Source organism: Carettochelys insculpta, chromosome 5, assembly GCF_033958435.1.
Source record: "Carettochelys insculpta isolate YL-2023 chromosome 5, ASM3395843v1, whole genome shotgun sequence".
Lineage (NCBI taxonomy): Eukaryota > Metazoa > Chordata > Testudines > Carettochelyidae > Carettochelys > Carettochelys insculpta.
Window position 1 is genome coordinate 47,109,336 of NC_134141.1, and position 27,722 is coordinate 47,137,057.

The following is a 27,722-nucleotide window of genomic DNA, read 5'->3' on the forward strand; positions in this document are numbered from 1 at the left end:
GTTTTAAAGGTTGCAATTTTAAATCAATTGGACTTGTCTGTGTCAATTTTCTAGCATTCAGAGGCTGAATCAAAATGAACCACAGAGGTCTTCCACTGAAATGCAAGATGGTATTGAAACAATTTTTTCAATGTATATTGATAGCCACAAACTCTTCAGTATATGGTAAATTTAAAATACATGTCAAATCTAACTGCGTCTTTCAAAGGTATGAAAAGCTACATTGTGGTCCAAATTTCACAGTGAGGCACTGCTGTATGTAGCCACTATTGTTGCGGGTGATAGCCTGTTTCAGCTCTATGTGCTGAATGATGCATCACATGTTGAAGGAAGATCACAGAGCTGCACATGCAGAAAAAGAGCACAGTTGTATGTGACTTTATAGAAACGGTGGTTGTATAAGTCCTACTTCAAAATGAGGTCACTGAGCAAGGGTTAAAAACCTGAGTGTGGTAAAAGCAAACAAAACATAGGTGAATGGAACAAGGAATTTGTAGCAAGAGACAAGCATCAAAGGGATAGCCATGTTAGTCTGTATTGGCAAAAACAATGAGGAGTCCTATGGCACCTTGTAGACCAACAGATATATTGGAGCATAAGCTTTTGAAAGATGAAATGCATTTGATGAAGTGGGTCTTTGCCCATGAAAGCTTATGTTCCAATATATCTGTTAGTCTCTAAGGTACCCCAAGACTTCTCATTGGTTTTTGTTGTAACAAGAGGCTGGATTCTCTGAGTACTTGCCAGGTAAGAGATGTCAACATCAGGAGTGGTCGAGAGCATGGTGGGCAAACATTTTGGTCTGAGGGCCACATCTTGGTATCCAAATTATATGTTGGGCCATGAACACTGACCAAATTCAGGTTAAGGGATATAGGAAGGAGTGAGGGCTCAGGCTGAACGTACAGGTTCTGGAGTGGAGCCGGAAGTGAAGAGTCAGGGTGTGGGAGGTCCCACAGTGGGACTGTGGAATTCAGAGTGGTCTCTCCTTTGGGGCAAGGAGTAGGCCTACAAAAGGGTGTGTGAAGGCTGTAGTTGAGTGCACAGTCTCTGGGGTTGGGTTGGGACCAAGGAGATTTGGGGTGCAGCAGGCTGCACCAGCATGAAGAGGTTCAAGGGCTGGGTGGGGCATGGGAGAGTTCGGGGTGTAGGATTTGGGCCGCACTCACTTGAAGTGGTCCCTGGAAGCCATGGCCCACCCCACACACCAGTTTCTACGTAGATGCAGGGTCACATGGCACTCTGTGCTGCCCCATCTGTAGGCACCACCCCACAGCTCCCATTCGCTGTAGATCCTGGCTTGAGGGCAGTGTGCAAAGTCCCCTAGCTGCCCTTCTTCTGGGAACCACATAGGCAAGCCTCCTACCCTGCTCCCTGGTGGGACCTCGAGGGCTAGATTAAAAGGTTCAAAGGGCCAAGTGCAGCCCACGGGTCATAGGGGGCTCAGCCCTGGTCTCAGTAATACTTAGTTCTGCCATGAGTTCAGGGAACTGGACTGGAAGACCTCTCAAGGCCCCTTCCAGTCCTTTGAGTCTATGAACATATACAAAATGTGAATTTATTTCTGGTTCTTCCAAGTGAGGGTCTCAAAAGGAATGAAGACATGGTTCCTCCTTCATAGTGAGTTCTCCTTTCACACCCATTCCCTTAAAGAAGGGATAAGAGAAGAAAAATGTGCACTTTTGACCTGTAGGGTGCAACTACACTAGCCTCTTGTTTCAAAATCAATTTTGAAAGGGGCCTAATTTCAAAAGAGGCCACGGGGCATCCACACACAGTGACGGCCTCTTTCAAGATTGTTTTCAGCAGAAAGGGGTGCTCATTTCAAAATTGGTCTTCTCATCTGATTTCAGGAAGAGCCGACCCTTTTGAAATTGATTTTCGAAATAGGGCATGTGTAGATGCTCCAGGGCCACTCTTTCGAAATAGCGGGTCTGCCATGGCGGCAGCCACAGGGTGCACGGAGTTGCTCTTGCCAGCCCCAGTAGGGCTCTGTGGCCTCCAGGGCCAGCCACTTGAAGCTGCCAGGCCCCGGAAACCCTGTGCAGGAAGCTGAGAGTGTGTTCAGCGCCTCAGGAGCACAAGCTGTGACAGGTCCCCCCTCCAGCACCACAGACCCAAAGCCAGTGAGCCCTCTGGCCAGATGGCAAATCCCATCTGCCGAAGAGACTCCCAGGAGGCCCCTTCCACCCAGCCTCAGGGGTCACCAGAGGCGAGCCAGGGCCAGAAGAGGAGGGGCTCCTCCTGGACATCAGCCGAGATCAGAGACTTCCTTCACCTCTTGTCCGAAGATGTGCTGCAGCACAGCACTGGCCAGCCCTGGAATGCTGTGGCCTTTGATCAGCAGTCGCTGGGGCTGCAGAAGTGGGGCCACCCCCAGCACACAGCTGATCAGGTGCACTCTAAAGTGAAGGAGCTCAGGCAGGCCTACAGCCGGGCCAGGGACTCCTGCAGGTGATCGGGGGCAGGGGCTGCCCTGAGGTGCCTGCACTATCTGGAGGTATTTTGGCTCCTCGGCTCCAAGGATGCTCCCGACCTGGTGGCCGTGGTAGACACAGCCAGCCCTGAGATGGACCCCAAAGCAGAGGCCCAGGACTGGCCAGGACCATTGGACTGGACCAGGGTGAAGGAGCCGGAGAGCACCTCAGAGGAGGAAGGCCCCCTGGTGATTGCCAGCACTTCCAGCTCCTCCAGCCAGGCTCCCTTGTGGCAGGTGTGCCTGTATCCATTCTCCAGAGCTTCAAGTAGGTAATGGGTGGATTGGGAAGCCTGGGCTGGGGGTGGAGGGGGGCGCGTCCTGCATTGCCCAGCCATCTCCCAGGCCCAGGTATGATGGCACCCGGCACCCACACCCGTGAACAGCACCATAACTCTCCCAACTCGAAAGGGAGGTGGGGGCCAGACCACATTCAGCGGGTGCCCCACAGATGCGGCCACAGGGGGCTCCCTGCGGGAGGGGTCAGATGAGTGGATGCTGTGTTGGGGGATGGTTGGGGAGACAGGATGGGGCCCCTGGGATCGGGCGACAGCACTGATGGGTTGCCTCCCTCTCCTTTATGTCTCTGCAGCATCATCTTCTGAGGGCCAGGGCAGTCCCGTCCCGGGCACCAGCAGTCTGGCCCTGCCCTCTGACACAGCCAGGAAACCCCTGTCCCCGTTGCCCAGGCCAGTGCCTGCCTAGCACCGGAGGGTCTGCAGCTGCCACCAACACGACCCAGATGAGGCCACAGCAGCACGCACCGCTGCCCTAAAGGAGCAGAAGGCCATGCTCCGCGAGTGGCTCCTGATGGAGCATGAGGACAGGGCCTGGCAACAGGAGGTCTGGGGCATGGGGGCTGTGGTTCTCTGGCACCTTGCCCATCCCAAGACAGAGTGCCCTGCTGCCCCACCTTACTGCCCCCCTCACCACTGCCTCTCCCATACCCCTGCTGCTCCCCCTGCCATCTCCCCTGCTGCCCCTGCCACCCTCGAACTGACTGCCTGGGGTTCCTGCCACTCTCTGCCCAGCTCGCGCTGGGCCAGTGGCTCATCACCAGTGCAGGCCAGGGTGAGCCTGCCCTCCAGCACCTGTCACCACCTGTCCCCTGGCTGTGCGTGGGGCTGTGGTGCAGGGTGGGAGTTGGCCAGGGGTGCCAGGAGGGGGTCACAGTATAGATAGATATAATATGGAGATAAACATCTCATAGAACTGGGAGGAACCTTGCTGTGGATGGCGGTGGCAAGTATGAGCAGCTGGCTGTGGCCCCGTGCCACCAGGCACACAGGGATGGGGTTAGGGTCTGGGAGGCCCCTCCGCCTACAAACAGGAGTCGATGGCATCCACAGCCCAACCCTGCACAAAACACTCGAGCTCGTTCTTGACAACGTTGTGCAGAACAGAACGGGCTGTGACCAGCGAGGCTGACGCTGGGGAGGCTGACGTCCAGGTGCGCGTTCAAACAATGGAAGCTTCCCTTTAGGCATCTGAAGGCCTGCTCCATGGTATTGCGGGCGTGGTTGAGGTGATGGTTAAAAGCATCCTGGCTGGTGGTGGTGTGCCCTGTGTAGGCATGCATCAGCCATGGTTGTAATTGGTATGCCCCATTGGCCACTATGCAGGGTGGCATTGTGATGGCTCCCACAGGGAGCTCCTGGCAGGGATGTATGAGCCCTCATCCATGCGTTGACCCAGCCAGGAGTTCTGCAGTACCCAGGTGTCATGGGCTCGCCCAGACCAACCCGCACAGATGTCGGTGAACCAGCTTCTGGAGTCCACAAGGGGCTGCAGCACAACTGAATGGTTCCTCTTGGAGTTTATATAGCGACTTGCACTGTGGTCCCAGGCACAGAACGCTATGCAGGTGCCATCAAAGGCGCCAAAGCAGTTGGGGAACCCGATGGCTGTGAATCCTGCTGTGGTGTCGTCCAGGTCCCTGAGGTGGACGGCCCTGTGCAGGATGACATGGTTGATCACCGGGACCACCTGTGTGATGGAGGGCATTGACATGTGGACCTGCATGGCGGGGAGCCCCATGGCTCTCCATGCTTTGCACCTCCACTGAAGGGCCCTCCAGCCCAGGGGCCCACTCCTCCCTTCCTGGGGTGGGTGTGGGATCCCAGCCTGATTTACCTCCAGGAGTACAGCTCCAGCAGTGGCTTTGCCCACCCCAAATTGGTGTCCCACTGAATGGTGACTGTCCGGGGTGGCCAGCTTCCACAGTGCGATCTCACCACTTGTTTCTCAACTGGGAGCACGGGCTGTGTGCGAGTGTCCATGTGCTGCAGGATGGGTGTGAGCCACTGGTACAGCTCCGTTAACGTCTGCCTCGACATTCAGAAGTTCTGGAGCTGCCTGTCATCCTCCCACTGGCCCAGCACCAGCCTCTCCCACGAGTCCCCGCTGCTGGGGTGGCTCCAGAGGCACCGTAGGAGACAAGGAACAGGGTGCAGTGGTTGCCCTGTGGCAAGGGCTTGCAGGACTACAGTTGGGGGTGGGGGCGGGGTCATGGCTGTAAGGTTTCCAGCATGGTCCAGGAGGACCATTGCCATCTGGGCCCTGGGGTCAGTGGAGGCATCAGCCTCAGGCAGCTGCTGGTGCTCCATGCTCAGCGACTTTCCCAGAGCAGAGCACAGTCCCTGCAGTGCTGTCTGCTGCTCTGCAGTGCTGTGTGGTTGTAGGGTGGGTGTATTTGGGAGGGGCCGTTTAAGGGGGCCTCTGGCTGCGAGACCCAGAAGGGCTTGTCGGCCATGCGACCCAGTATGTCGTGTTTCCTGACTTGTTCTTTCAAATGGGCTCAAGTTGCAGTGTGGACGCTCCCTTTTAAAAGACCGGAAGCCTCTTTTGAAATAGTGGACCGGTACCATGATCCACTTTGTATGTGTAGCCACATTCTTTCAATATCCCTTCTTTTGAATTTCAGTTTTCGAAATTCTGGCTTTCAAGATTTGTGAAAGAGCTTCTTTTGAAAGAAGAAAAGTGCTATAGACGCAGGTCTATCAAAAGTAAACCCCCTCTTCAAAAGATCCCCATGGGAAGAAGGGGTTAATTTTGAAAGCGCCACCTCAACACCGCTCTTTGGAAAGAACAATATGCAAATGAGGTGCCAGATATGTAAATCTGCACCTCATTTGCTTTAATGATTCCCTCATTTGCATGCCTTTTTCAAAAGAGGAATGCAAGTACAGACACAGCCCTATAGTGGTATTTAACTTCCATCATTCAAAAATGAAATTCCAAGCGCACTCATACTGAAGTACTCATTTTCCCCATTGTGGTATTCTGAGGTTTAATCATGGAGCTCCATAGAATATGCATAAGAACAGCTTGAAATTGTCTCTGTTTTCTAAAGCAGCCAGTGCTAGCAGTGTTGTCTGACCTCAGTTCATCATTTATCAAAAATGCAGCAATGATTTAGAAAAAGCCTGTTTACTTGTCAAGAAATAGTACTATAAGTGAAACTGGTATGTTTAAGGTGGTCTTATAGTTCCCATTATAAAAATCTTATTTTCAGTTGCTTTTAACATTGCAAAACTTCAGATGTCTGGGCTGAAATTTTACATACCATATGTCTGCCTCAGCCTGACTTCAATTTCCGTGAAAACACTTCAGTTATTTCCAAGAGCAAAGCTGGGAAGGAAATGTATTTTTTGACCCACAGTTTAATGACCTCTTTGAACAGTGGCGTTCTTATTCTTTGAAGCAGGGAGCTGAAATTTATTGGGAGCATGATCTTTTGCTGCCCCATAAAAATGGTGACCAGATCTGATGAATTTATAAGTCACTTTGTGCATGCTTAGCGAGGGGGTGATTGGTGAAAGATGCAAGCGGGGGACCAGCCATTTAACTTCCTTCCCTGCCATGTGAATTCCCACATGACCCAAGGGAGGGCTGGGACAATGCCTTCTTCATTCCAGGCTATATTCCACCTCTTCTGCTAAATCCCACCCTGCAGCGATGCAGCACAAGGGCTAGCGGGTGGTCTGGCACCCACAGGAGGAGAAGAGGCCCCCACATAATCACTGGCAGCAGCAGGAAGTGAAGCTGCAGGTCACATCCATCTGCTTCCCTCAGTGGTGAGCGCGGGGGGTTGGTGGTCCTGCCCTTCCTGTAAGTGATGCGACCATCAGTCGGGGAGGGGAGCTGCATAGCTTGTAGGACTGAAGAATGAAATCACCCTTTTGATGAATTGTATCCACCAGAAACCTCATGCACTGCACACCAATTTTTATGAACAGGATTTTATAAATGAAACAGTGTTAGCTGCTTTTTGATTAATTTTTAGTAGCCTGTTAAGGATTGGCTTTGAAAAATCTGCTACTGTGAGCTCCTTTTTAATACATTGTAACTCAGCAACTCCACGCTGTAACCAAAACCTCATTTTAAACTTTGTGTTGCCTTAACTCTGTTTAAAGTTAGTTGTGGGTGTGTCACCTCATTTAAAAGAGAGAGAGAGAGAGAGAGAGAGAGAGAGAGAGAGATGGGATCAGTCCCTGATGCTAGCCAGACTGATTGACCAGCTAACAGCACTACCTTGATGGCTGAAAAATAAAGGGGGTGAGCCCTGCCACAGAACCCACACAAGCGAGAGAGAGAAAAAAAGCCGCAACAAGAAAAAAAGGCTCATAGTTGCATTTGCCTTTAATTGATGACCCCAGGTCATGTGGTGCCTTTGGGCAGTAGGACAGGACAGAACAGGATCTACAGGGGGAGGGATCGCTCGGTGGCTTAAGCCTGGGCCTGCTGGACCTAGGGTTGTGAGTTCAGGCTTTGAGGGGCTATCTAGGGATCTAGGACAAACAGATTAAAGAAAAATCTGTCAATGATGTTAATTGGTCCCACTCAGCGGACAGGGGACTGGACTTGATGGCCTCTGAAGATCTCTTCCAGCTCTTTGAGATAGGTATCTCTTCTATGAGATAGATAGGATTAAAACATACAAAAAAAATAAGATGGGTGTAAAACTATAGGAGCTGGTCTTCTGCTTCTGTGATCATCCTCCAGGAGCATTGGTGAGCACTGGCATGACCCAACACCCCTCCTCATGTCTAGACCAGAGGACTAGCATGAGCATCTGAGGCTCTGTATCCCATTCATAAAAATGTGTGGTACATAACTTTACTAGTTAGGGACAGTAAATGAATTCTGCATTCCCAATAAAGGAGGCATATTGTCTTATCCCCTGAACAAGATATTGTTAGTTTTGTTTCTCTAAAGTGTGTAACATGCTTTGCTTCCCCGCCACCCCATGGCCACCGATGAGCGCGGGCAGGCTGGACTCCTGCTGTGAGCACTAGGCCCTCCCACTGTTTCTCCAGGCTGCCTAAAGGATTTACACACTTGCCTTCCCACCCTCAGTGTATGTAGGGCAGAGGGGCATGTGGCCTCTCAGATCACAGGTCACCAATGCTTACAGACTACTTTAAATTCAGTAGCTAAAATCTCAGGGTACATCTACACTTACCATAGAAGATCGACAGCTCTGGGTCGATCTTCCAGGGTGCTGTTTCATCGAGGCCGGAACTCCTTGTGAGCCATGAAGATTAAGGAAGGTCAATGGGAGGAGTGTTTCCGTCAACCTTCTGTTGTGAAGACAGGCATGGAAGTTGATGGCTGCAAAGCTGATTTTTGGTATGTACCAAAAATTGCATCGCAGCCATCGACCTTCAAGGTGAGAGTAGATGTAGTCTCAGTCTCTTCTCCCTGGTAATGCTCAAGCCTCTCACATTCCTTAGCGCTGCGCAGACTGCATAGCACTAGATGGGCTCCAGCTCAGGGCCATGAAGTAAAGTTGGACTTTTCCTGAAGTGGATGCTTCAAGCCTTCGCGGGGTTTGCACTGAAACTGAGGGCCAGCAGCCAGCGATGTGGATGAGGGATTTGTTGCCTCCAACAAATCACTACACCCCAGCTTAATAGGTCCACCTGGGATCACTGTTCCATCAACAGCACATTTAGATATGCTTAGAGTGAAATTTCAAAACAAGTTTATTTAGTGATAAAGAGGGGAGGATCTCAGACACCAGCTCAAGCTCTAACATCTGTTTTTTTTGGCTCTGTAACCTGAGCCCCAATAGTAAGGCCACACTGCAGGTCTTTTATTCCAGTGTTGACGTATCCCAGGTTCCCATTACATTCTTTGTATGGCTGTAATGTGTTCCAATTCCACGCTAGACTTATTAGCAGATAGACAGTACTACATAACTTATAGTTGTGTCTCTTGAAATCCTATAATTAATTCATGCTCTCACCTCACTGGCCGGGGGGTAAGGGGGGTAGCGAGGAACTCGGTGTTGCCAGGCCCAACCATTCAGAAAATGAGTTCAGTTTTGAAGTTGTGAGATTTTGAAAAACAGAGATTTTTCTGTTTGTCTTCTAGTGTTGGAGCCTTTGGGATGCACTTGGATCACATTTCTAAATGTTTCCTTGCAACCATCATCACTAGAAACTTTTATTTTTCTAAATGGATGCTGAAATTCTTATGTAATCAGTTGGATCCAGGATCTGGTGCTTTAAGAGAAATGCCTAATATTGTATTTTAATGATAAAATCATGACCTAATAATAGCAGACATCGCAGTACACAAGGAGGCTAAAATAGTCCAAGTAACATTGAACAAAATTTTGAGATAAGGAGGTTGCCTGACTCCATGTTGCAAGTGCTGTAGGAGATTTAGCAGGACATGAATGCTTATAATTTGTAATTTCATTACATCTTGGTTGCATCACATGTTATAACGTGTTTGAAAGAACAGGGAAGTAGGAGGTAATTGATTAACCTGATGTGACTTTGTTACATAAGCAATGTCTGTTTTACCCTGTTCCTATACTAACCACTTCCCAACTTCAATTTTTCATTGAAATTGTTCTAGACAGAAGTTATAGTTTAACTTTTCTAAAAACCTACATCTATTTATATTTTTAACCCAACTATCTTTTCTTTGATGTTCATTTAAGCATAATTTTAACTATTGCAATAAGTTGACGTGCATTTATATAATACTATTTCAGCGTTTGTTGAGCTACAGCTGTAAGCTAGATATAGTTCATAACATTAGAAATGCACTATAACTTATCTTCAATTTCTTTTCTGCTTCCTATAGGACTTGTGCAAATTTGTACATTTTTTTTCCTGTAGTATCTGGTATAAACACATGCATTACAACATTTTATTTAAAATCTTAAATTTCTCTTTTAATAGAAAGACGGAGAAAGAGATCACAAAGTTCGTTTGGCAGTTGGGAATGGAGTAAGGAGTGACGTATGGAAAGAATTTTTAGGCCGATTTGGTGACATCAAAATGTGTGAGTTTTATGGGGCTACTGAAGGAAACATTTGTTTCATGAACCACAGTGGGAAAATTGGATCTGTGGGACGTACCAATTTCTTTTTTAAGGTAACTATTTAATATTTTACTTGGAAAAAGAGTTGGAGATAAATGTGAATGCTGTAACAAGAAAAAGTAGGACTTGTTTCTGCATGCTCAACTTTAGGACTGACTTCTTCTGATCTAGCTTACTACTGCAGGTTCAACTTAGACTTTTAAATGCTGCCGAAGACTTGTGTAAATAGTCTTCCACCTGTGCTTATAGCAACGCTAGAGGGATTTTTTCCCCTTAAAATTTCCTAGGGTAGACGAGGTCTAAATGAGTGAAAAACTTCTCCTTCTTGAAAGTTTCCAGAGAGTTCCGAACATTGGTTCTGCATCCCAATTCTTTGTTACTAGGCAAGAGACTAGATTCGAATTATTTAATGTATCACTGATTTATACCCAGTGAAATATACATGCAAGATTGAAGTCTGGAAGTTATCCCTGATTTAGTGATTTTAAAGAGAGCAAGCAGCCTGTAATATATATTTAAGGATCTTAGTTTAAAAAAAAAAAAGATTGTTATAGATTCTCTAGGGCCTAGTTAGTCTGTTCTGCTACAAAATGAGTAGGACAGTAAATCAGAGCAAGCTGAGAAATGGAGAACCACTGGCTCACCTGCATATTGTCTCTACTCATCAGACATCTGTGGAAGCTTCAGTGTCAAGTCCATTTACCTTACAGTCTTCAAGTGTTTATTTTCTGAGTCAGACTCTGGTGTAGAATTGGAGCTCAAGTACCCTCCACTCCATGTTATCCTACTGACCCAAGGGTATTCTGCCAGGAGTTCCTTTCTGCTGTATCTCACTCTGGTTTCAACTACTTTCCTGCAGAAGAACAATATCTGTGGGCCACATACCTTTCTGGGGGTGCCTGTGGTACTGCCACTGCCAAGCTTTCAAAATCATGACTCTCTTAAAAATACAGAGATTTTTAAAAATCGTAGAGCTATTTTCTGACACTTTAAGGCACACTTGTTTCATGATTTGAAGCTTTCCACAACCATCGGGACTCAACTTTTTCTTTTAATGAAAGGTAGAATTTTCATGCAATCTGATCCAGAAGTTGAGGCATTCTGGAAAACACTGAAGATCATGAAACCTGATTGAAATCATGATAAATGGCAACATTAAGTGCAGGCCAGTTCTTATGGTCTACTTCAGAGACTGCATAATTAGTAGAAGAGTTCTCCATGGAATTAATAGGATAGTAATGTTCAGGGTTAGGGTTTCAAACCATACACTTATACACTAATTTGTTAATATTTGACTTGATAATTAGAGTAATAAACTACTGTATCTAAAATATCTTGATTATAAATAATGTAACCAGTGCAATGACATTTACAGTAATGCATGACTAATGTTTCAAGTTTTTTTCATACTTATAAATTTAGAAGGAAAAAGGACCCTAATATACTAGTGTGATTGGAACAGCAATGCTAATATTTCCTGTCCCCAGTCATATGACCAAGTCAGTTACAAAAAGTTCATACCCTATCACATGGCCAAAGTCAATATCTGCTGAATCTGTAATGTTTATTTTGGTACTTTGGATTAAAACCAGAAAGGGAAATATAATTTATTTTTAACATTCATTGCATAATGCATTTGTTGGCATTTCTCTCAGCTAGAAAATGAGTGGTTGAGATAAGGAAGGGCTGCTCACATCACCTGTATCACTCCTTCCCCACAAAATGGGAGGTGAGTGGGAATTACGGAAGAAGGTGGAGAGTGCCTTTACAGTAGTGTGCTGAGATCAGTGTAGAACTTCATTATCCAAGTACTCACAGGGGTCTTCCCAACCTCATTTGAAAAGGACCCTGAACAGTTGAATTAGAGTAGATCATCTGGAATCTACACTTACGCTCACAGGCCTAGTGATGCAGCCATTCTGTTGGATGTGAAGAAAAGCTTTTAATTAGATGAGAATGAGGTCCTGAGTAACTGGTGGAAATGAATGCCTGGATTTCTATTGTTAGGAAGTATATGTGGTCCATTCCTGCCACCAGGGCCAGGTATTCTCTAGCCTTAAGCAAGAGACGTGTCCAAGAAGCCAGCTCTACCGCCTCCCCTACGTGCAGCCCACATAGGGCTCAGTCAGAATAGCAATGTCTGTGAATAGAGGAGTGTAAAAATTCCTATCTCTGTGCCCTCAAAGGGAGGAGGTAAGGCCCACTGAGTAGGACTGGTGCCCTGCAGGGAGAAGGCCACAACCCATGAAGAAGTATAGTATTGGGAATGCCCCCTGTCTGTTGATGTTTAGGGAAGCAGAATGCTCTGTCAGCTCATGTCATCTCACTCAAGTAGTACAGCTCTACGCATTTGTCAAAATAAGGCTTTTTGTAAGAGCCATAAGCTATTGCTGAGTGAGTGAGAGTTGTTAGGGTCTCAAGGAGCGCTGCTTTTGGCTCTTCAACCCTTTCCTGATATTTTAATGTGCTCTTAATGATACTCTCCCGATCTACAATGTCAAGCATGCACCGCTAAATACTGTGGGTGAAATCCTCATTTGGAACACATGACCATAAGTCCCGTGAAGTAAATGGATCTACACTAAAATATGCAAGTTAAGGCTCTGGTCCCAGCAGTACCTTTTGTAGCAGACAGTGCCATCACATAGTGTAGCTGGAGCTGCAGATCTGGTTCCATTGTGACATTCTGGTGCTGATTCTGCTACGCTGCAGTGACATATATGGGCCACAGTTGTGCCACAAGCTTCAGTATGAAATAAGTGAGTTTTTTAGTGCAACAGGGTTATTAAAAACAGGTGTTGCTTTTCTTCAGTGGGTAACGTAAGGTTATATCTTGTGCTATTTTGTACTGTATTTACATAAAACTGGTCTCTACATTTAGCTAGAAAAAATGCTGTATCTTGCATTGTTTCCTTGCTTACTTTTGTTGCCACCAGATGTCACTGTGTAGACAGTAACTGTTGGTCCATCTGTTCTCTTTCAGCTTCTTTTCCCTTTTGATTTAATCAAGTATGATTTTAAGAAAGATGAACCAATCAGAAACAAGCATGGTTGGTGTGAGAAGGTTAAGAAAGGTAAGAATTAATTATAAGAAACCATATTCAGACCACAAATAACTTAGTTTTTTTTTAAATGAAATGTTATTTTTCAATGATAAAATACGGACATCAGCTAATAATAGCATATAACATTGTGCCTACAAAATCATTAGGTTTAAAGATGTAAGGGGGTACTTTTTTTAACCATGTGAGATGTTAGAAGCACAGTCTGTTTTAAGGTAGTCTGACTAAGGAAGAAAGCACTATTAGGGAAATAAATGTTTAAATATGGAGATATACCTTTCTCATAGAACTTGAAGGGACCTTGAGAGGTCATTGAGTCCAGTCCCCCGCCCTCACAGAAGCACCTGTCACCATCCCTGACAGTTTTTGTTTTTTTTTTTAGTCTATTTGCCCCAGATCCCTAAATGGCCCCTTCAAGGACTGGGCTTGCAACCCCGTGTTTAGCCAGCCAATGCTCAAATTACGGAGCTATCTGTCCCCCATTTATGCTTAACATTTATCAGAATGAGAATCTTTTTAACTGTCAGAATTATCCAGACAATGACATTCTGAGCTTTGACACGTTCTCCGTGTTTTCTGGAAAGCAGTGGCTCTGAAAAGATTTCAGGAGGCACAGTGGACAAGCAACTCCATGTGAGCTTTTAGTGAGATGCACTGGCTCTTTTCCCACAGCAATCTTTGGGCATATATGTAAGTAGAATTAGGGAGATGATTTTACCTCTGTACACATTATCGATGAGACAGATGCTGTATACAGGTCAGGTTTCCATAGTTTAAAAAGCATTTTGTAAAATTGGAGAGGGTACAAAAATAATTAGAGGGTTGGAGAATATGCTGCAATGTGAAAGACTAAAAAAGCTCATTCTGTTTAAAACAAAAAAGCAGTCCAGTAGCACTTTAAAGACTAACAAAATAATTTATTAGGTGTTTTCATTCTGTTTAGTTAATCAGAAAGATTGAGAGACTATTTGATGTGTATAAATAGAAAATAGCAGGTACTAAAAGGCGTTTTAATCTATCAGAGAAAGGCATAACAAGAACCAATGGCTGAAAGCTGAAGCTAGACAAATTTAAACTAGAAATCTGGCACAGGTTGTTGTTAACAGTGAGGTTGATAAAACAATCGCACAATCTGTCAGGGGAAATGATGGATTCTCCATCTTCTGTCATTCTCATAGCGTGATAGAATACTATTCTGAAAGCTACATGTTAATTAAATTATAGGACTCAGTACAGGGGTAACAGGATAAAATTAATGGTGTTTGAGATAAAGGGTTAGACTCACTGCTTTAACAATCCCTTCTGGCCTTTACCTCCATTAGTCTAATAAAAGTAGTGCAAAATCTATGCATGGAGTCTTTTTATGGTTTCTCCAGGATTTGTCCTGAAACTAGTTTTGGTACTTTGTCTTGTCTTTTTAGTGTATTTTTATCAGAACACTTTTCTCTGCAAGAACAATGTAACACTTTAGTTTTACTGTTCAGAGAATGCTTTCATAAATATGAGACCCCATAGTTAAAGCTTGTGTGTAAAGCCAGAGTGCTCATGGACACAGTCACCCATTCCAAGAATACGCGGTATACTTAGCATGTCTGACCAGTCCGTAGAAGCATTCCACATGTAACAAACTAATGAATCCCCATGCATTCTGTGTGCAAGAATCAGACTTCCTTTCCAATTTCTCTGGTATTTTCTGAACATAGATTTTGTTAATTTTCGTACATTAACTGGCAAAGAAAGAAAATAGATTCTGTGTAATCCACTTTATTTTTCTGACTTCATTGGAACCTCTTGGGGATGGAGCCCCGTACTCTTGAAAATCAAGCTATTAAATATGGTTCTAATACCTATTTAGTATTTACCAGCTTTGGCCACACAGTTTTTTGCAAATCCCTGCTACTTTCAATATTAAAAGGAAACTAAAGTAGACAATTAAAAATTCCCTAAGAAAAGTGAGGCCTAGTCTTCCTTGTTTGAGGGCGAAGGGGCAGAGAGTAAGGGATGTACATAATAGTACTGGATCTATCATATGGTGAGTGATTATCCATAAAGGCAGCAGGGCCTCATCCTCCCCAGTTTTGCAACTTTTGCTGTGATATTCATCCCTTAAAGAGTATCCCATCCTTCTGGATTAAGGGGGGAAGTTCTCTCATGAATCCATCAGTAATTAAAAAGGAGACAAAAGGTAAAAGTAAACAGTCAGTTTTTAGAATGGAGAGAGGTATATAGTGGTGTCCCCCAGGGATTTGCACGGACGTCAATATTGTTCAGCATATTTACAAATCATCTGGAGAAAAGGTATTCACTGTTAGGTGGCAAATTTTGCCTCTGATGCAAAATTTCTCAAATAATTAAGTCCAGAGCAAGCCACTGAAAGAGAGATCTCACAGAACTGGATGACTGGGTTACAAAATGGCAGATGAAATTCAGGGTTGATGAATGCATAGTAATGCAGTTTGGATGACATAATGCCAATTATGCGTATTATACAACATGCCCCAAATTAGCTGTTACCACTCAAGAAAGATCTTGGAATTATTGTGGACAGGTCTCTGAAAACGTCTTCTCAAAAAGCTAACTTTGTAGGCAGTCGTAAGGAGAGGGATGGATAATAAGACAAAAGATATCATTTTGCCTCTATATAAATCCATGGTATGCGCACAGCTTGATTTCTGTGGGCAGATCTGGTGCCCCGTCCCCATCTCAAAAAAGATTTTGCATTTGGAAAAATTACAGGGAAGGGCAATAAAATGATTACAGGTGTAGAACAGATTCCATGTGAGGCGAGATTAAAAGGAGTGTGACTTTTCAGCTTGGAAAAGAGATGACTGAAGGAGGAATATGATAGAAACTTGCACGATCATTATTGGTGTTGAGAAAATAAATAAAGAAGTGCTATTTACTTATAACACAAGAACTAGGGGTCACCAAATGAAATTAATAGGCAGCAGGTATAAAATAAAAGGAGGTATTTCTTCTGCTCTTTGCCAGAGGATGTTAAAAGGCCAAAATTATAAGAGGTTTCAAAAAAGAACTAGATGAGTTGGAGCAGAGGTGTGTGAAGTTGAGGTGTGTCTGAAATTTTGCAAAGGGGGCACAGGGCGATTGGCTTAACCAATCATGAAGGCAGAAGATACCTTGTGTCTCTTGCATGTGTCACCTGTTTACTTTAAACAAGCAGATGGAGGCATTACTGATAGCAACAGCAGCAGCTTCTCTAAAGCCTCCCCTTCTCTTAAGCTGGGAGTTTGTCAGCACTGCTGCCTCCTCCTGCCCCTTCACTCATGGCTTTCAGCCACTGTGGCTGAGCTGATGGGATGTTTCATCCACCCTTCCTGCCCAGCCCCTGCCTCAGAAAGAGTCCGCATCCCCAGCTGTTCAGTAAGCTCCCAGGCCCTCCCATCTTCTCCATGCTTCACCTCCCCCTTGCTCAGTGCCAGGGTCTCGCTTGTTGTGAGAGCAGCCTGGCTCTCCTGTGTTGGGCACCGACAGAGCCATTGGAGGGGCTGGTATGTACCTTGTCACAGGGCTTTTGCCCTGCCACCAGCTGCCTGTAGCCCCTAAACTGCAGGCTTGGTTGGGTCTGTTGGCTTTGGGCTCCTTGTGCCCCAACCAGCATGGCACGTAATCCGCAGCAGGGCCTGTAACAAAAACAGTGGGTGGCCTCATCAACCGATGGTCACTTTCTCAGGCTTTTCTCTGCAGCCTGCAAGAGTGAAACTGACTTTTGTTAGTAAAAAGGGCATTGACCCTCCAATGATTCAGCACTGAGGCTTGAAGAGGAGGCCCTGGTGTATTGATGGGTAGGGGGTGGGATGGACCGCTGGCCTTCTCCAGTCTGTGTAGAAAAAGGGTGTGCGAAGTGGGGGATCACACCACCTTGGGGTGCAGTCTGATTGCCCACCCATGTGGCCTCCACTTGTTCCCATACCCCTGTAGCCTTCAAGTGAGTGGAGGGGCAGGGCTGCTAATTGCAGGGATGAAAAAGGGGGCCCCAACATAAAAAGTTTGCTCACCCCTGAGTTGGAGGAAAGGTCAATCAATGGCTTTAAGCCAGGATGTGAACTCATGCTCTGAAGTGTCTTGTCCTTCTGTTTGCCAGAAGCTGGGAATAGGCAATGGGGATGGATCACTTGACTACCTGTTCTGTTCATTTCCTCTGGAGCATCTGGCATTAGTCACTGGTGGAAGACAGGATACTGGCTAGATGGAGCATTGGCTTGACCCTTTATTGTTATTCTTATATAATGTAAAACACTATTTTTTTTCTATGTGGCAGCAGTTTATACACATTGAATTGCTTCAAAGAACTACAGAAGGTGCAAGGCAGTGAAGTATAGGATTCATTGTTGGTCTTGTAGGTCAATTTTGATATATCTAGCTGGGGATCTAGTTATTTTAAGTGTAGGACATGTAGTGAATTTATATTAATGTAAATTAACAGGAACTAGCCTGTCACCGTTTACATTACTGTTCACCTTAACTTTTCTCTGTAGGTGAGGCTGGTCTTCTCATTTCCAAAGTGAATGCAAAGAATCCTTTCTTTGGTTATGCTGGGAATAAGAAACATACTGAAAAGAAATTACTCTGTGAGGTGTTTAAGAAGGGAGACCTTTATTTCAACACAGGGGATCTGATGGTTCAAGACCAAGAGAATTTTCTTTACTTTTGGGACAGGATCGGTGATACCTACAGGTACAATCAGTGTCCTTATTACAAAGCATTGGTAAATGGGATAGGATAATATTGCTTCATCTATTTTCCTTTTCTCTCTCGAGTCTCTGGTTAATATCTATTCTTAAAGTATAAAGCAATAGAACAATGCTTAATTTTGTGAGGAGCATACAACCATACCTAACTTAATTTTGTGGCAGGTATTCATTAAATGTCATCCATGAATATTCTACCAAATGATGGCTGTGTTATGGAGTAAAGAGGATTAGCACACTGAAGTAGAAAAGAGTGCAAAAATGTATCAAATACAGTAGATGTCTATTTACATTATGGTAGATTAAGTAGAATAAAAATTTTGATTTTTTTTTCAGATGAGTGTAGGGTTTACTTATGTTGATTTATTTTTAAATGCTGCTGGTTTAACAAAGAGTGCTATTCAGATGATCAGGGTACCACACTGACTAGACATGCAAGAACAAATATGGGGTGTATTAGTCAATGCTTTTTCTTCTAGGAAAAAAGTACTCAAGCCTTAATCTGCACCCCTCATGTGGGGGCCCAAATTTCCCCTTCACAGCTTAATGACCCCCCTGTGCAGTGTCCAGACCACCCCGTGTGGAGCCCAAACCACCTTGCATTGGGCCCAAGTAGGGTTGCCAGATTTTCAGAATGCTTATGAGGGACAATGCCCTTCCCTTCCCCCAGCTCCAGCCCCCTCCCTCTCTAACCCAATCCTTTGCCCCTAGACCTAAGCCCCCCAACTCTAACCTAACCTCCTCCCTCAGAGCCAGGTACCCGCATCCCCCTGCTGTAATCCAATTACCCCTTCCCTCCTCCAGAGCCAGGCACCCCCAGCCCCCTGTTCTAACCCAATGTCCTCCCTTCCCCTCCCCCAGGGCCAGGTACCTCCAGCCCCCCTGCTGTAACCCAATCTGCCTTCCACAGAGCCAGGTACCCCCAGCCTCCTGCTGTAACCCAGTGCCCCCTCCAGGTACCCCCAGGCACCCCTCCTCCCCTATTGTCACCCAGCAGTCACTGTCCTGGACAACTGTGACCACAATAATTTTTCCAAACTAAGTAGTCACTTCACTCTGACAAAAGTGCATCCAGTTCAATAATGGCTCTTCTGGAGAACTACTGACAAGATGGTTATAAGATGGACAATACTGGAAAAGCTATTTTTAAAACCCCTTGTAAACTGCGATGCTGCAGAATTCCCATGGATGGATTTGCATTACCACGTGAGCTGGAATTATCAGCTCAGTTCCTGCATGTGTGTACTTTGGTCAGCCACACTCTAACTGCCTCCAGTCTACCTAACTCCAGCATGCCTGCTTCTGGAGCTGTAGGTGCAGACCCTCATTACTGCTTTGGAAGAGACATTTTTCACTTGATACTGTGCCAAAAATCAGTCAGCTGAAGAGCTTTTGCTGCTTTCCTATCTTAGACCACAATAATTTGACCAATTTCATTTATAATCAGCGATAAAGAGCAGTATTTAATGGTGATGGGGGACTTCACCTATTCAGACATATGTTGGGACACTAACACAGCGAGGGACAGACTACTCAAAAAGTTCTTGGACTGCACTGAAGACAATTCTTTTATTTCAGAAGGTTGAAAAAGCTACTGAGAAGAAGCTGTTCTAGATTTGATTTTAGCAAACAGGGAGGAACTGGTTGAGAATTTGAAAGCAGAAGGCAGCTTTGGAGAAAGTGACCATGAAATCTTAGAATTCATAATTCTAAGGAACGGTAGAAGGGAGAACAGCAAAATAGAGATTTCGGGAAGGTGGATTTTGATAAACTCAGAGCTGGTAGGTAAGGTCCCGTGGAAAGCAAGACTAAGAAGAAAAGCAACTGTAGGTATCTAAAAGCGTGTCATAAGAAGGACAGAGAAAACCTGTTCTTCTTGGTCTCTGAGGATAGAACGAGAAGCAGTGGGCTCAAACTGCAGCAAGGGAGGTTTAGGCTGGATATTAGGGAAAAGTTCCTAACTGTCGGGGTGGTCAAACACTGGAATAAATTGCCTAGGGAGGTTGTGGAATCTCCATCTTTGGAGATATTTAAGAACAGGTGAGTGCCTATCAGGGATGGTCTAGACAGTACTTGCTCCTGCCATGAGGGCAGGGGGCTGGACATGATGACCTCTCAAGGTCCCTTCCAGTCCTAGCATTCTATGGTTCTATGATTGAAGAGAGTTGGCTGTTTTTCAGAGGGATGCTATTAAGGCCCCAAAAGCACACTATACCGCTGTGTAGGAAAGATAGAAAGTATGGCAAAAGACCACCTTGGCTTAACCAGGAGACCTTGCATGATCTCAGAGTCAAAAAGGAGTCCTATAAAAAGTGGAAACTAGAACACATTACTAAGGATGAATATAAGCAAACAGTACATGAATGCAGGAGCAAGGTTAGAAAGGCAAAGGCACAAAAGGAGCTCAGTCTAGCTAGAGACGTGAAGGGTAAAAAGGAGACATTCTATAAATATATTACAAGCAAGAGGAAGACCAGGGACAGGGCAGGCCCACTGCTCAGTGAGGCGAGAGAAACTATATCAGGAAACTTGGAAATGGCAGAGGCGCTTAATGACTTCTTTGTTTTGGTCTTCACCAGGAAGTCAGATGAAGGAATGCCTAACATAGTGAATGCTAGTGGGAAGGGGGTAGGTTTAGACGATAAAATAAAAAAGAACAAGTTAAAAAAAGAGAAAAGTTAGATGTGTGAATGTCACCAGAGCCTGGTGAAATGCATCCTAGAATACTCAAGGAGCTGATAGAGGAGGTATCTGAGCCTTTAGCTATCCTCTTTCAAAAGACAGGAATGACTCCAGAAGACTGAAAAAGGGCAAATACAGTGCCCATCTGTAAAGAGGGAACAGCCCAAAAGATTACAGGCCAGTCAATTTAACTTCTGTGCCAGGAAAGATAATGGAGCAAGTTATTGGGGAATTCATCTGCAAACATCTAGAAGAAAATAAGGTGATAGGTAATAACCAGCATGGACTGTAAAGAATAAATCATGCCAAACCAATCTGATAGCTTTCTTTGATAGGATAACAAGCCTTGTAGACAAGAGAAAAGTGGTAGACCTGGTGTACGTACACTTTAGAAAGGCTTTAGATATGGTCTCACAAGATTGTATCAGTAAACTGGGCAAATACATCTTACATGGGGCTACAAGACGTGAGAAGCTATTCTTCTGCTCTACTACTTCTGCTCTGATTAGGTCTCAATTGGAGTATTGTGTCCAGTTTTGGGCACCACATTTCAAGAAAGATGTGGAGAAATTGGAGAAGGTCCAGAGAAGAGCAACAAGAATGATTAAAGGTCTAGAGAACATGAGCTATGAGGGAAGACTGAAAAAAGTGGTCTTGTTTAGTTTAGAAAAGAGAAGTCAGGACTTGATAGCAGTGGGGGCTTAGTGGGGACTTGATAGCAGTTTACAAGTACCTATGGCTACGTCTACACGTGCCCCAAACTTTGAAATGGCCACGCAAATGGCCATTTCGAAGTTTACTAATGAAGCGCTGAAATGCATATTCAGCGCTTCATTAGCATGCGGGTGGCCGCGGCACTTCGAAATTGACGCGGCTTGCCGCCGCGCGTCTCGTCCAGACGGGGCTCCTTTTCAAAAGGATCCCACCTACTTCGAAGTCCCCTTATTCCCATGAGCTGATGGGAATAAGGGGACTTCGAAGTAGGCAGCATCCTTTTGAAAAGGAGCCCCGTCTGGATGAGACGCGTGGTGGCTAGGCGCGTCAATTTCGAAGTGCCGTGGCCGCCCGCATGCTAATGAAGCACTGAATATGCATTTCAGCGCTTCATTAGTAAACTTCGAAATGGCCATTTGCGTGGCCATTTCGAAGTTTGGGGCACATGTAGACACGGCCTAAGAGTGTGTTACGAGGAGGAGGGAGAAAAATTGTACTCTGTTCTCTGTTTCCTCTAAGGGATAGGAAAAGGAGCAGTGGGCTTAAACTGCAGTAGGGTAAGTTTAGGTTGGACATTAAGAAAAGCTTCCTAACTGTTAGTGTGGTTAAACATTGGGATAAACTACCTAGGGAGGTTGTGGAATCTCCATCACTGTAGATATTTAAGAGCAGGTTAGATAGACATGTGAGGGATGGTCTAGACTAGTAGTCAGCAACCTTTCTGAGGCAGAGTGCTGAAATTTGACCTTTTGACATCTACGTATTTTTTGAGTGCTGGTGATGCTTTGAAGTCAGTAATAGTCCTACCTACAACAATTTCATTAATAAATAAATAAAGATGCAGAGATTACTGTTTCCATCTTTAAATCTCCAGCCAGCCAGTTTTTTTAAATATCTAAAAATGTCCAGGATTTTAATACAGGTTGAACCTCTCTTATCCTATCTTATCTTATTCTCTGGTCCACCAACATTCATGGTCCAGCAGGTCCACAGATGTGTCTGAATGAGGGAGCCTCTGCCACAGAGCGAGGCTTCACCTGCTGCTCTGATTGTCTGGAAGTCCTGCCAATCAGAGCAGTGAGGGTGGGCAGTGCCTGGGACCATGTTTCTAAAAAGTCTCCCCAGGGCACTCTTGTTCACCATGTGGGAGCGGGGACAGTGCTGCAGAGAGATAAGTGCCCCCACCTCACCCAGCCCGCTCCTGCTGCCTCCTCCTGCCCAGAGCACCCCACTCTGTTCCAACATCCCCTCCTGCCCAGACTCTCCCTCTATCACCTTGCTCCTGCCCAGACCCCCCACCCTCAGCCTGTTCCTGCACCCATCTTTCCTCCCACCTAGACCTCTCACCTCCTGAACCCCCCCACCCACTGCTGCACCTTATCTCTCACCCACATCCCCAAACCCCAACCCACTTCTGCACCCTCCCTCCCATCCAGACCCCAAACACCCAGCCCCAGCTTGCTCCTGCACTCTCCCTCCCAGCCAGAACCCTCACACAAACACGCAGCCCACTGGGGCTGAGGAGAGGAACAAGCCTGCAGCGGGTTCTTCAGGGCTCGGCACTGCAGACGCCAGAGGGCCTCTGTCCCTAGCCCCATGCTACGCAGGGCTCTGGCTACAGCCCCACAGCAGGGACTCTGGTGGGTGGGGGAGGTGGCTCAGCCTTGTGGACAGTCTGGGAGGGTCTCAGCCCCACACCATACAGGGCTCCAGCCCTGGCCACGTGACACAACAGGGGCTCTCAGGGCAGGGAGGAGGGTTCAGCTCCTGTGCTATGCAGGGCTCCGGCCCCAGCCCCACATCAGGGGCTGCCCTGATATGGCTCCAGCCCCTGCTCTGCGCTAGGACGGACCCAGCCCCCCCGCCCGAGGCTCCAGGTCTGCCTCAGCCTGACCATGTAGTTGAGCAAGACTAGGGCTGGCAGTGGCGTCCCAGCGGGGCAGCAGGTGGAGGCAGGCAACGTGGAGCTGCATTTTAAAAATGGCAGTGGTGGAAGGGGAAAAATGGTGGTAAAATGTAGTTCCACGGCGTTCTGCTGGAAAAAAGCCTAATATTAGTTCAATGCACTCATGATTTATATTAAAGATAATGTTGCTATTATTAATGTTTAAAGATTGTATTAAAGATAATATTACTGTTACTAATTTTCATTATTAGTACCTTGAAGGCCCAGTCCTGGATATGACTCTGTTCTTCTAGGTGCTGTACAAACACACTGGCTAAGGCCCATCTCTGGAGCTCGTAGGCACAGTAATAATACAGAATAATAATATTTATATTCCCTTCCCACAAAATCTGGGTCTACATTACTGAGTTCTGTTGACAGAGGAGGCCTTCTGTTGACAAAACTCAGGAGCGTCCACACTACAAATGTGTTCTGTCGAGAATCTGTTATTAGAACACAGCAGTTTTCTTGGCAGAGTTGTGTTGTGACCATTTGAAGCATAGAGCCTCTGTCAACAAATTCTGTTGACAGCAAAATAGTGTAGACACTCTGTCAACAGAGAGGGCTTCTGGTTCACCAGGCTGCCCTGTTTGCAGAGCTTCCAGTGTCTGTTCTGGTGACGGAGGGCTGGGCAGTCTGGCCACTCTCTGTCGACAGGGGGAGCCTGCATGAGGTGTGGATGTGTTCTATAGACAGATGCTCTATGAGGAGATATCTGTTGACGGTGACTTCTGTCAAGGGAACTCTGTAGTGTAGACACAGCTAAAGAGTTTACACCATCAGTCAAGAGTACAAAGTGCCCATATGCTCCTATGAGGGTACATTGTTTTGTTCTCCACACCCTACCTTGTTTAGATGGAAAGGAGAGAATGTGGCAACCAGTGAAGTTTCTGATGTCATTAGTATGTTGGACTTCATAGAGGAAGCAAATGTATATGGTGTTCCTGTGCCAGGTAAGAACCCTTTTTTTCCTAGAGATTTTCCTTCAATTCATGCTGCTGTTTCTCCTAACTCATGTTTTTGATTTACAAAGCTATACATTCACTTTTGATTAACTTGGCTATTTAATATTGAGCTCCCTAAAATGCTCCTAAGGATAGCTGAGGTAACTAAAGGATCAGCCAGTTAATCCTGTACTTTGTGTGTGGAGTATGAGACGACGACGTGATATTGTATTGTTATAAAGATTATTTTGCCATGAAAACAATTCACGTTAAACCAAGCATTTCAACTAGTTTGCTTTCATCTTTAATCTGAGACAGAATTGAAAGAAACGAAATACATAAAAAGTATGATAAAAATACAGTATGAATCTAGTTTCCTTTTATGATAAAGCTTCTTTACAACTCCTTGACTTTCCCCATGGGGTATAAAGTAGGTGCATGTGTAATTTACGCATACTGTAAAGCCCCTTTATGCTGCAAGAGCAATGTAAAGGAACCTTGTTATAACTGAAAATCAGAGCTACTGAGTTGTCCATGGTCTCCATTGTATATTCAACATTGGACAACAAATGCTGTGGCTTTTACCTAAATTTAAAAAAGAAATAATTGCACTATCTCATATTCCACTGTGGGGCAACTTCTGGCAAACATTGACCTTTTAATAGTAACCACCCTCAGCATATTGAGAGACTACATTATGGCCTGGTGATATAAAAGGGTTTATTGTTATGAGTTTAGGGTAGTTACTTATTCTGCAGTGGCAGAGGCACTCATCTGGAATATCTTAACCAACCAATGAGGGGTTAATAAGTAATGCTGTTATCCTAAACAGAAAACCTACTCCAAAAAGTTCTGGTAGTCCTCAATTTATTTTCTAGTACTTGACAGTTATTCTCAGGTATTCCTATAATTTCCCCCATGAAATTTGTGACAAAATGTATAATATGGTGGTGAGATATAAGGAACTCATTTTAGACTACCTATATAACTCACCTGTGGTCCTTGCACGTGATTCCAGTAAAGCTTTTTTGTCGTGGTGTGTGTTTTGTATATTTTGTTGTTTGATATACTTATTCACACAGATCTTCAGTATGTTAACATTTTGCTTCTTTTAAAGTAGGTTACACTTAAATTCAAAATTTGTGTATGTATGTTGCACATACCTAATTTAAAACTTTTCTCCCCCACAGATCACGAAGGAAAAGTGGGAATGGTCTCTGTTATATTAAAGCCTAATAAATCATTAGATTTGGAACGACTGTATGAACAAGTTGTGACGCATCTACCAGCTTATGCTTGTCCACTATTTTTAAGACTCCAGGTAATCTACATGAATTGAGTAGTACACATGAACATCTACATGGGAGCAGAATACTGACAAAGATCATGAAAAGCAATATAGTAGGCTGAAGGGGAGGTATTGCTGGTGTATTGCACAGATTGATGGCATGAACGGCCCTATGTACTATCTTCATCAGATACTGATCTAGAAAGGGGAAATTACACAGCACACTAATGGAATTTGCTGATTGTACTGAACTGGGAGGAGTCAGGTACAGCTGTCAGAGTAAAGATAATACAAAGGGATTTAGAAAGATTAGAAACATGGACAGAAAATAACAAATGATATTCAGGTTAGTAAATAGGAACAAATGCATCTGAGCAAAATCTGAAATCTGTATAATTAGTGGGAGGAAGATAATTGGGAAAAAGTAATGCTGAAAGAGAAGGGGTGATAGTGGACATAGAATTAGACATGCATTTACAATGTGACAGACCCACAAAAATGCCATGATATCATATTGGAGCAGAGTTAGTAGACCTTCTCTATATATTTTGATGCTCCTGCACCTGAAGTATTGTATTTAATTCTGATTACATATTACCAGAGAGATTCTGACAAATTAAAGAGAGTGGAGAGGAACGTACTCAACATTATCAGTAGGCTGGAGGAAAGGTTAAGAGCAAGCCATGTTTCATTTGTGTAAGTAATGGGAAAGAAGCAGAAACTAACTCTACAAATTTCAGAAGCGTTTTTATAGGAAGGAAAGAGAGGAATTACACTGAGAAAAGAAAACTAGGCTAAATAGGGAGGGGAAGAATTTCCTGACAAAGATGTATGAAGTTCTTCCTAGCCTGTCTCCCTTATACCCAAGGAAGTGGTGACTTTAAAAGTTAAACTACACTGAACATTACAAAGTATTTCAGTAGAGGGCAATCCTGCACTAGCAAGTGGATGGACTGTATAAGCCAGTATTCCTCTTCCATCTTCAGTTTCTGTGAAAGGTGGTAGTAACACACCTAAGGAAATTTAGGGCTTGTCACCATTATATAGTGGATTGATGCTGGAGTGACCATCTACCAGCAGTTAATTTATCATGTCATGTTAGACATGATCAATCAACTTCTGAATGCTCTTCCATCAACTCCCATACTCCACCAGGCGGAGAAGAGTAGATGGAGTCGATGGGAGAGCATCAGCTGCCAACCTTACTGCATGGAAGACAGTGTGGTAATCAGTAAAGACCCAGATTGCGTGGAGAATTGTCACCACAGAACTGTCAGTCAGCAAGGTATACTTCTGCTTTGAGCCATCTGGTTTTGGAATATAAACAGTAAATTTCAGTCTAGTCTTGTTGGAACTTAATTACTTATGGGATGGACTGTAAATTTGGTATCATTGGATGAACCAAACTTGTACTTACATCAAGTGGGTAGATGTCACGGTATGCGAGAATACATATTAACTGTTCCCACTGAATCTTACCTAACTTTCTTTCTTCCCTAGGAAACGATGGAAACAACAGGAACTTTCAAACGACAAAAATTTCGGTTGGTGGAGGAAGGGTTTAATCCATCTGTGATCACAGATCCACTCTATTTTTTACATAGTTGTAAAAAATCTTATGTTCCCTTAACCAAAGAACTTCATGACAAGATCTTATCTGGGCAACTGAAACTTTAATTAATTTTTAAATTGTTGACAGATTTGTTAACTATGTTGTAAGAAGCAACTGAAGTACTAAGCAATATTTCTGCGTAGTTAGTATTTTTGATATTTTGTGGCCGTATCTTTTTGGATTCAGAAATTTTCACTACACCCTTCATTTATGATTGTTACTGAACAATAATTGTTTTCTGTCTCCTGAAACAGCAAGTATAATTAAACATGTTTGAAATATATTGTCTTTTTTATTTTGGGGGTATAAGTGTCTTGAATCTGTTTTCTATATCAGATTTGAATGAGAGATATTTAGAAAAAATAATCTACACCGAAACTGTATTGTAAAAAATATAATAGCTTCAGTATTGTTTCTTGAGAGGGAGAACATACTGCTAGCATCTATTTCGCTGAGTTAATTGTTCCTCTGTAAATTTAATACAGCATAATGATTTTTTATAAAAAACTAAAATTAAAAAGGAAAAGAAAGAAACAACACGTAATTTAACTGTTTTCATCATTGACTTAAACTGCTCAGCTTCAGTACATGAAAGGCATATAGTGTACATTATTTTCATCTTCTTTCCTCGTGGCATCTGAATCCTGGTTCTGTCCTCATCTGATTCCTAATCTACCTCACTTCTGTATCATATTTTAAATTCTTTGTGCACACCAGAGATGCACATTTAGACTACACCTACACTACAGCAATCCTTCTAAAGAAGTTATTCCAGAAGATCTCTTTCGAAAAAACTTCTTTCAATAGAGTGCAGCCACACAGCCCCCACTCGTTTGTGGGAACAGGCCAGGGATCGAAAAATCCTGCAGTATGAGGACTGCTCTTTTGAAAAAAGGGCCCACAGAGCATATATGCATGCTTTTTTTTTTTTTTTTTCCCTAAGGAAGCT

At 44.5% G+C, this 27,722-nt stretch overlaps 1 protein-coding gene across 2 annotated transcripts in view; it reads left to right on the forward strand.

Annotated features, from left to right (window-relative positions):
- The window catches only part of SLC27A6 (solute carrier family 27 member 6), a 74,698-nt gene extending 47,400 nt beyond the window's left edge, over positions 1–27,298 (forward strand). Inside the window, exons 5-11 of one of the 2 annotated variants that reach the window (XM_074994143.1) lie at positions 9,676–9,870; positions 12,801–12,891; positions 17,376–17,574; positions 23,785–23,882; positions 25,064–25,194; positions 26,317–26,446; positions 26,662–27,298. In XM_074994143.1, coding sequence (XP_074850244.1) covers positions 9,676–9,870; positions 12,801–12,891; positions 17,376–17,574; positions 23,785–23,882; positions 25,064–25,194; positions 26,317–26,446; positions 26,662–26,726 — 909 coding nt within the window. In that variant the 3' untranslated portion in view covers positions 26,727–27,298. The remainder of the gene's footprint in view (positions 1–9,675; positions 9,871–12,800; positions 12,892–17,375; positions 17,575–23,784; positions 23,883–25,063; positions 25,195–26,316; positions 26,447–26,661) is intronic. The other variant, XM_074994144.1, reaches the window with a different exon arrangement.
- The last annotated feature ends 424 nt before the right edge of the window (positions 27,299–27,722 follow it).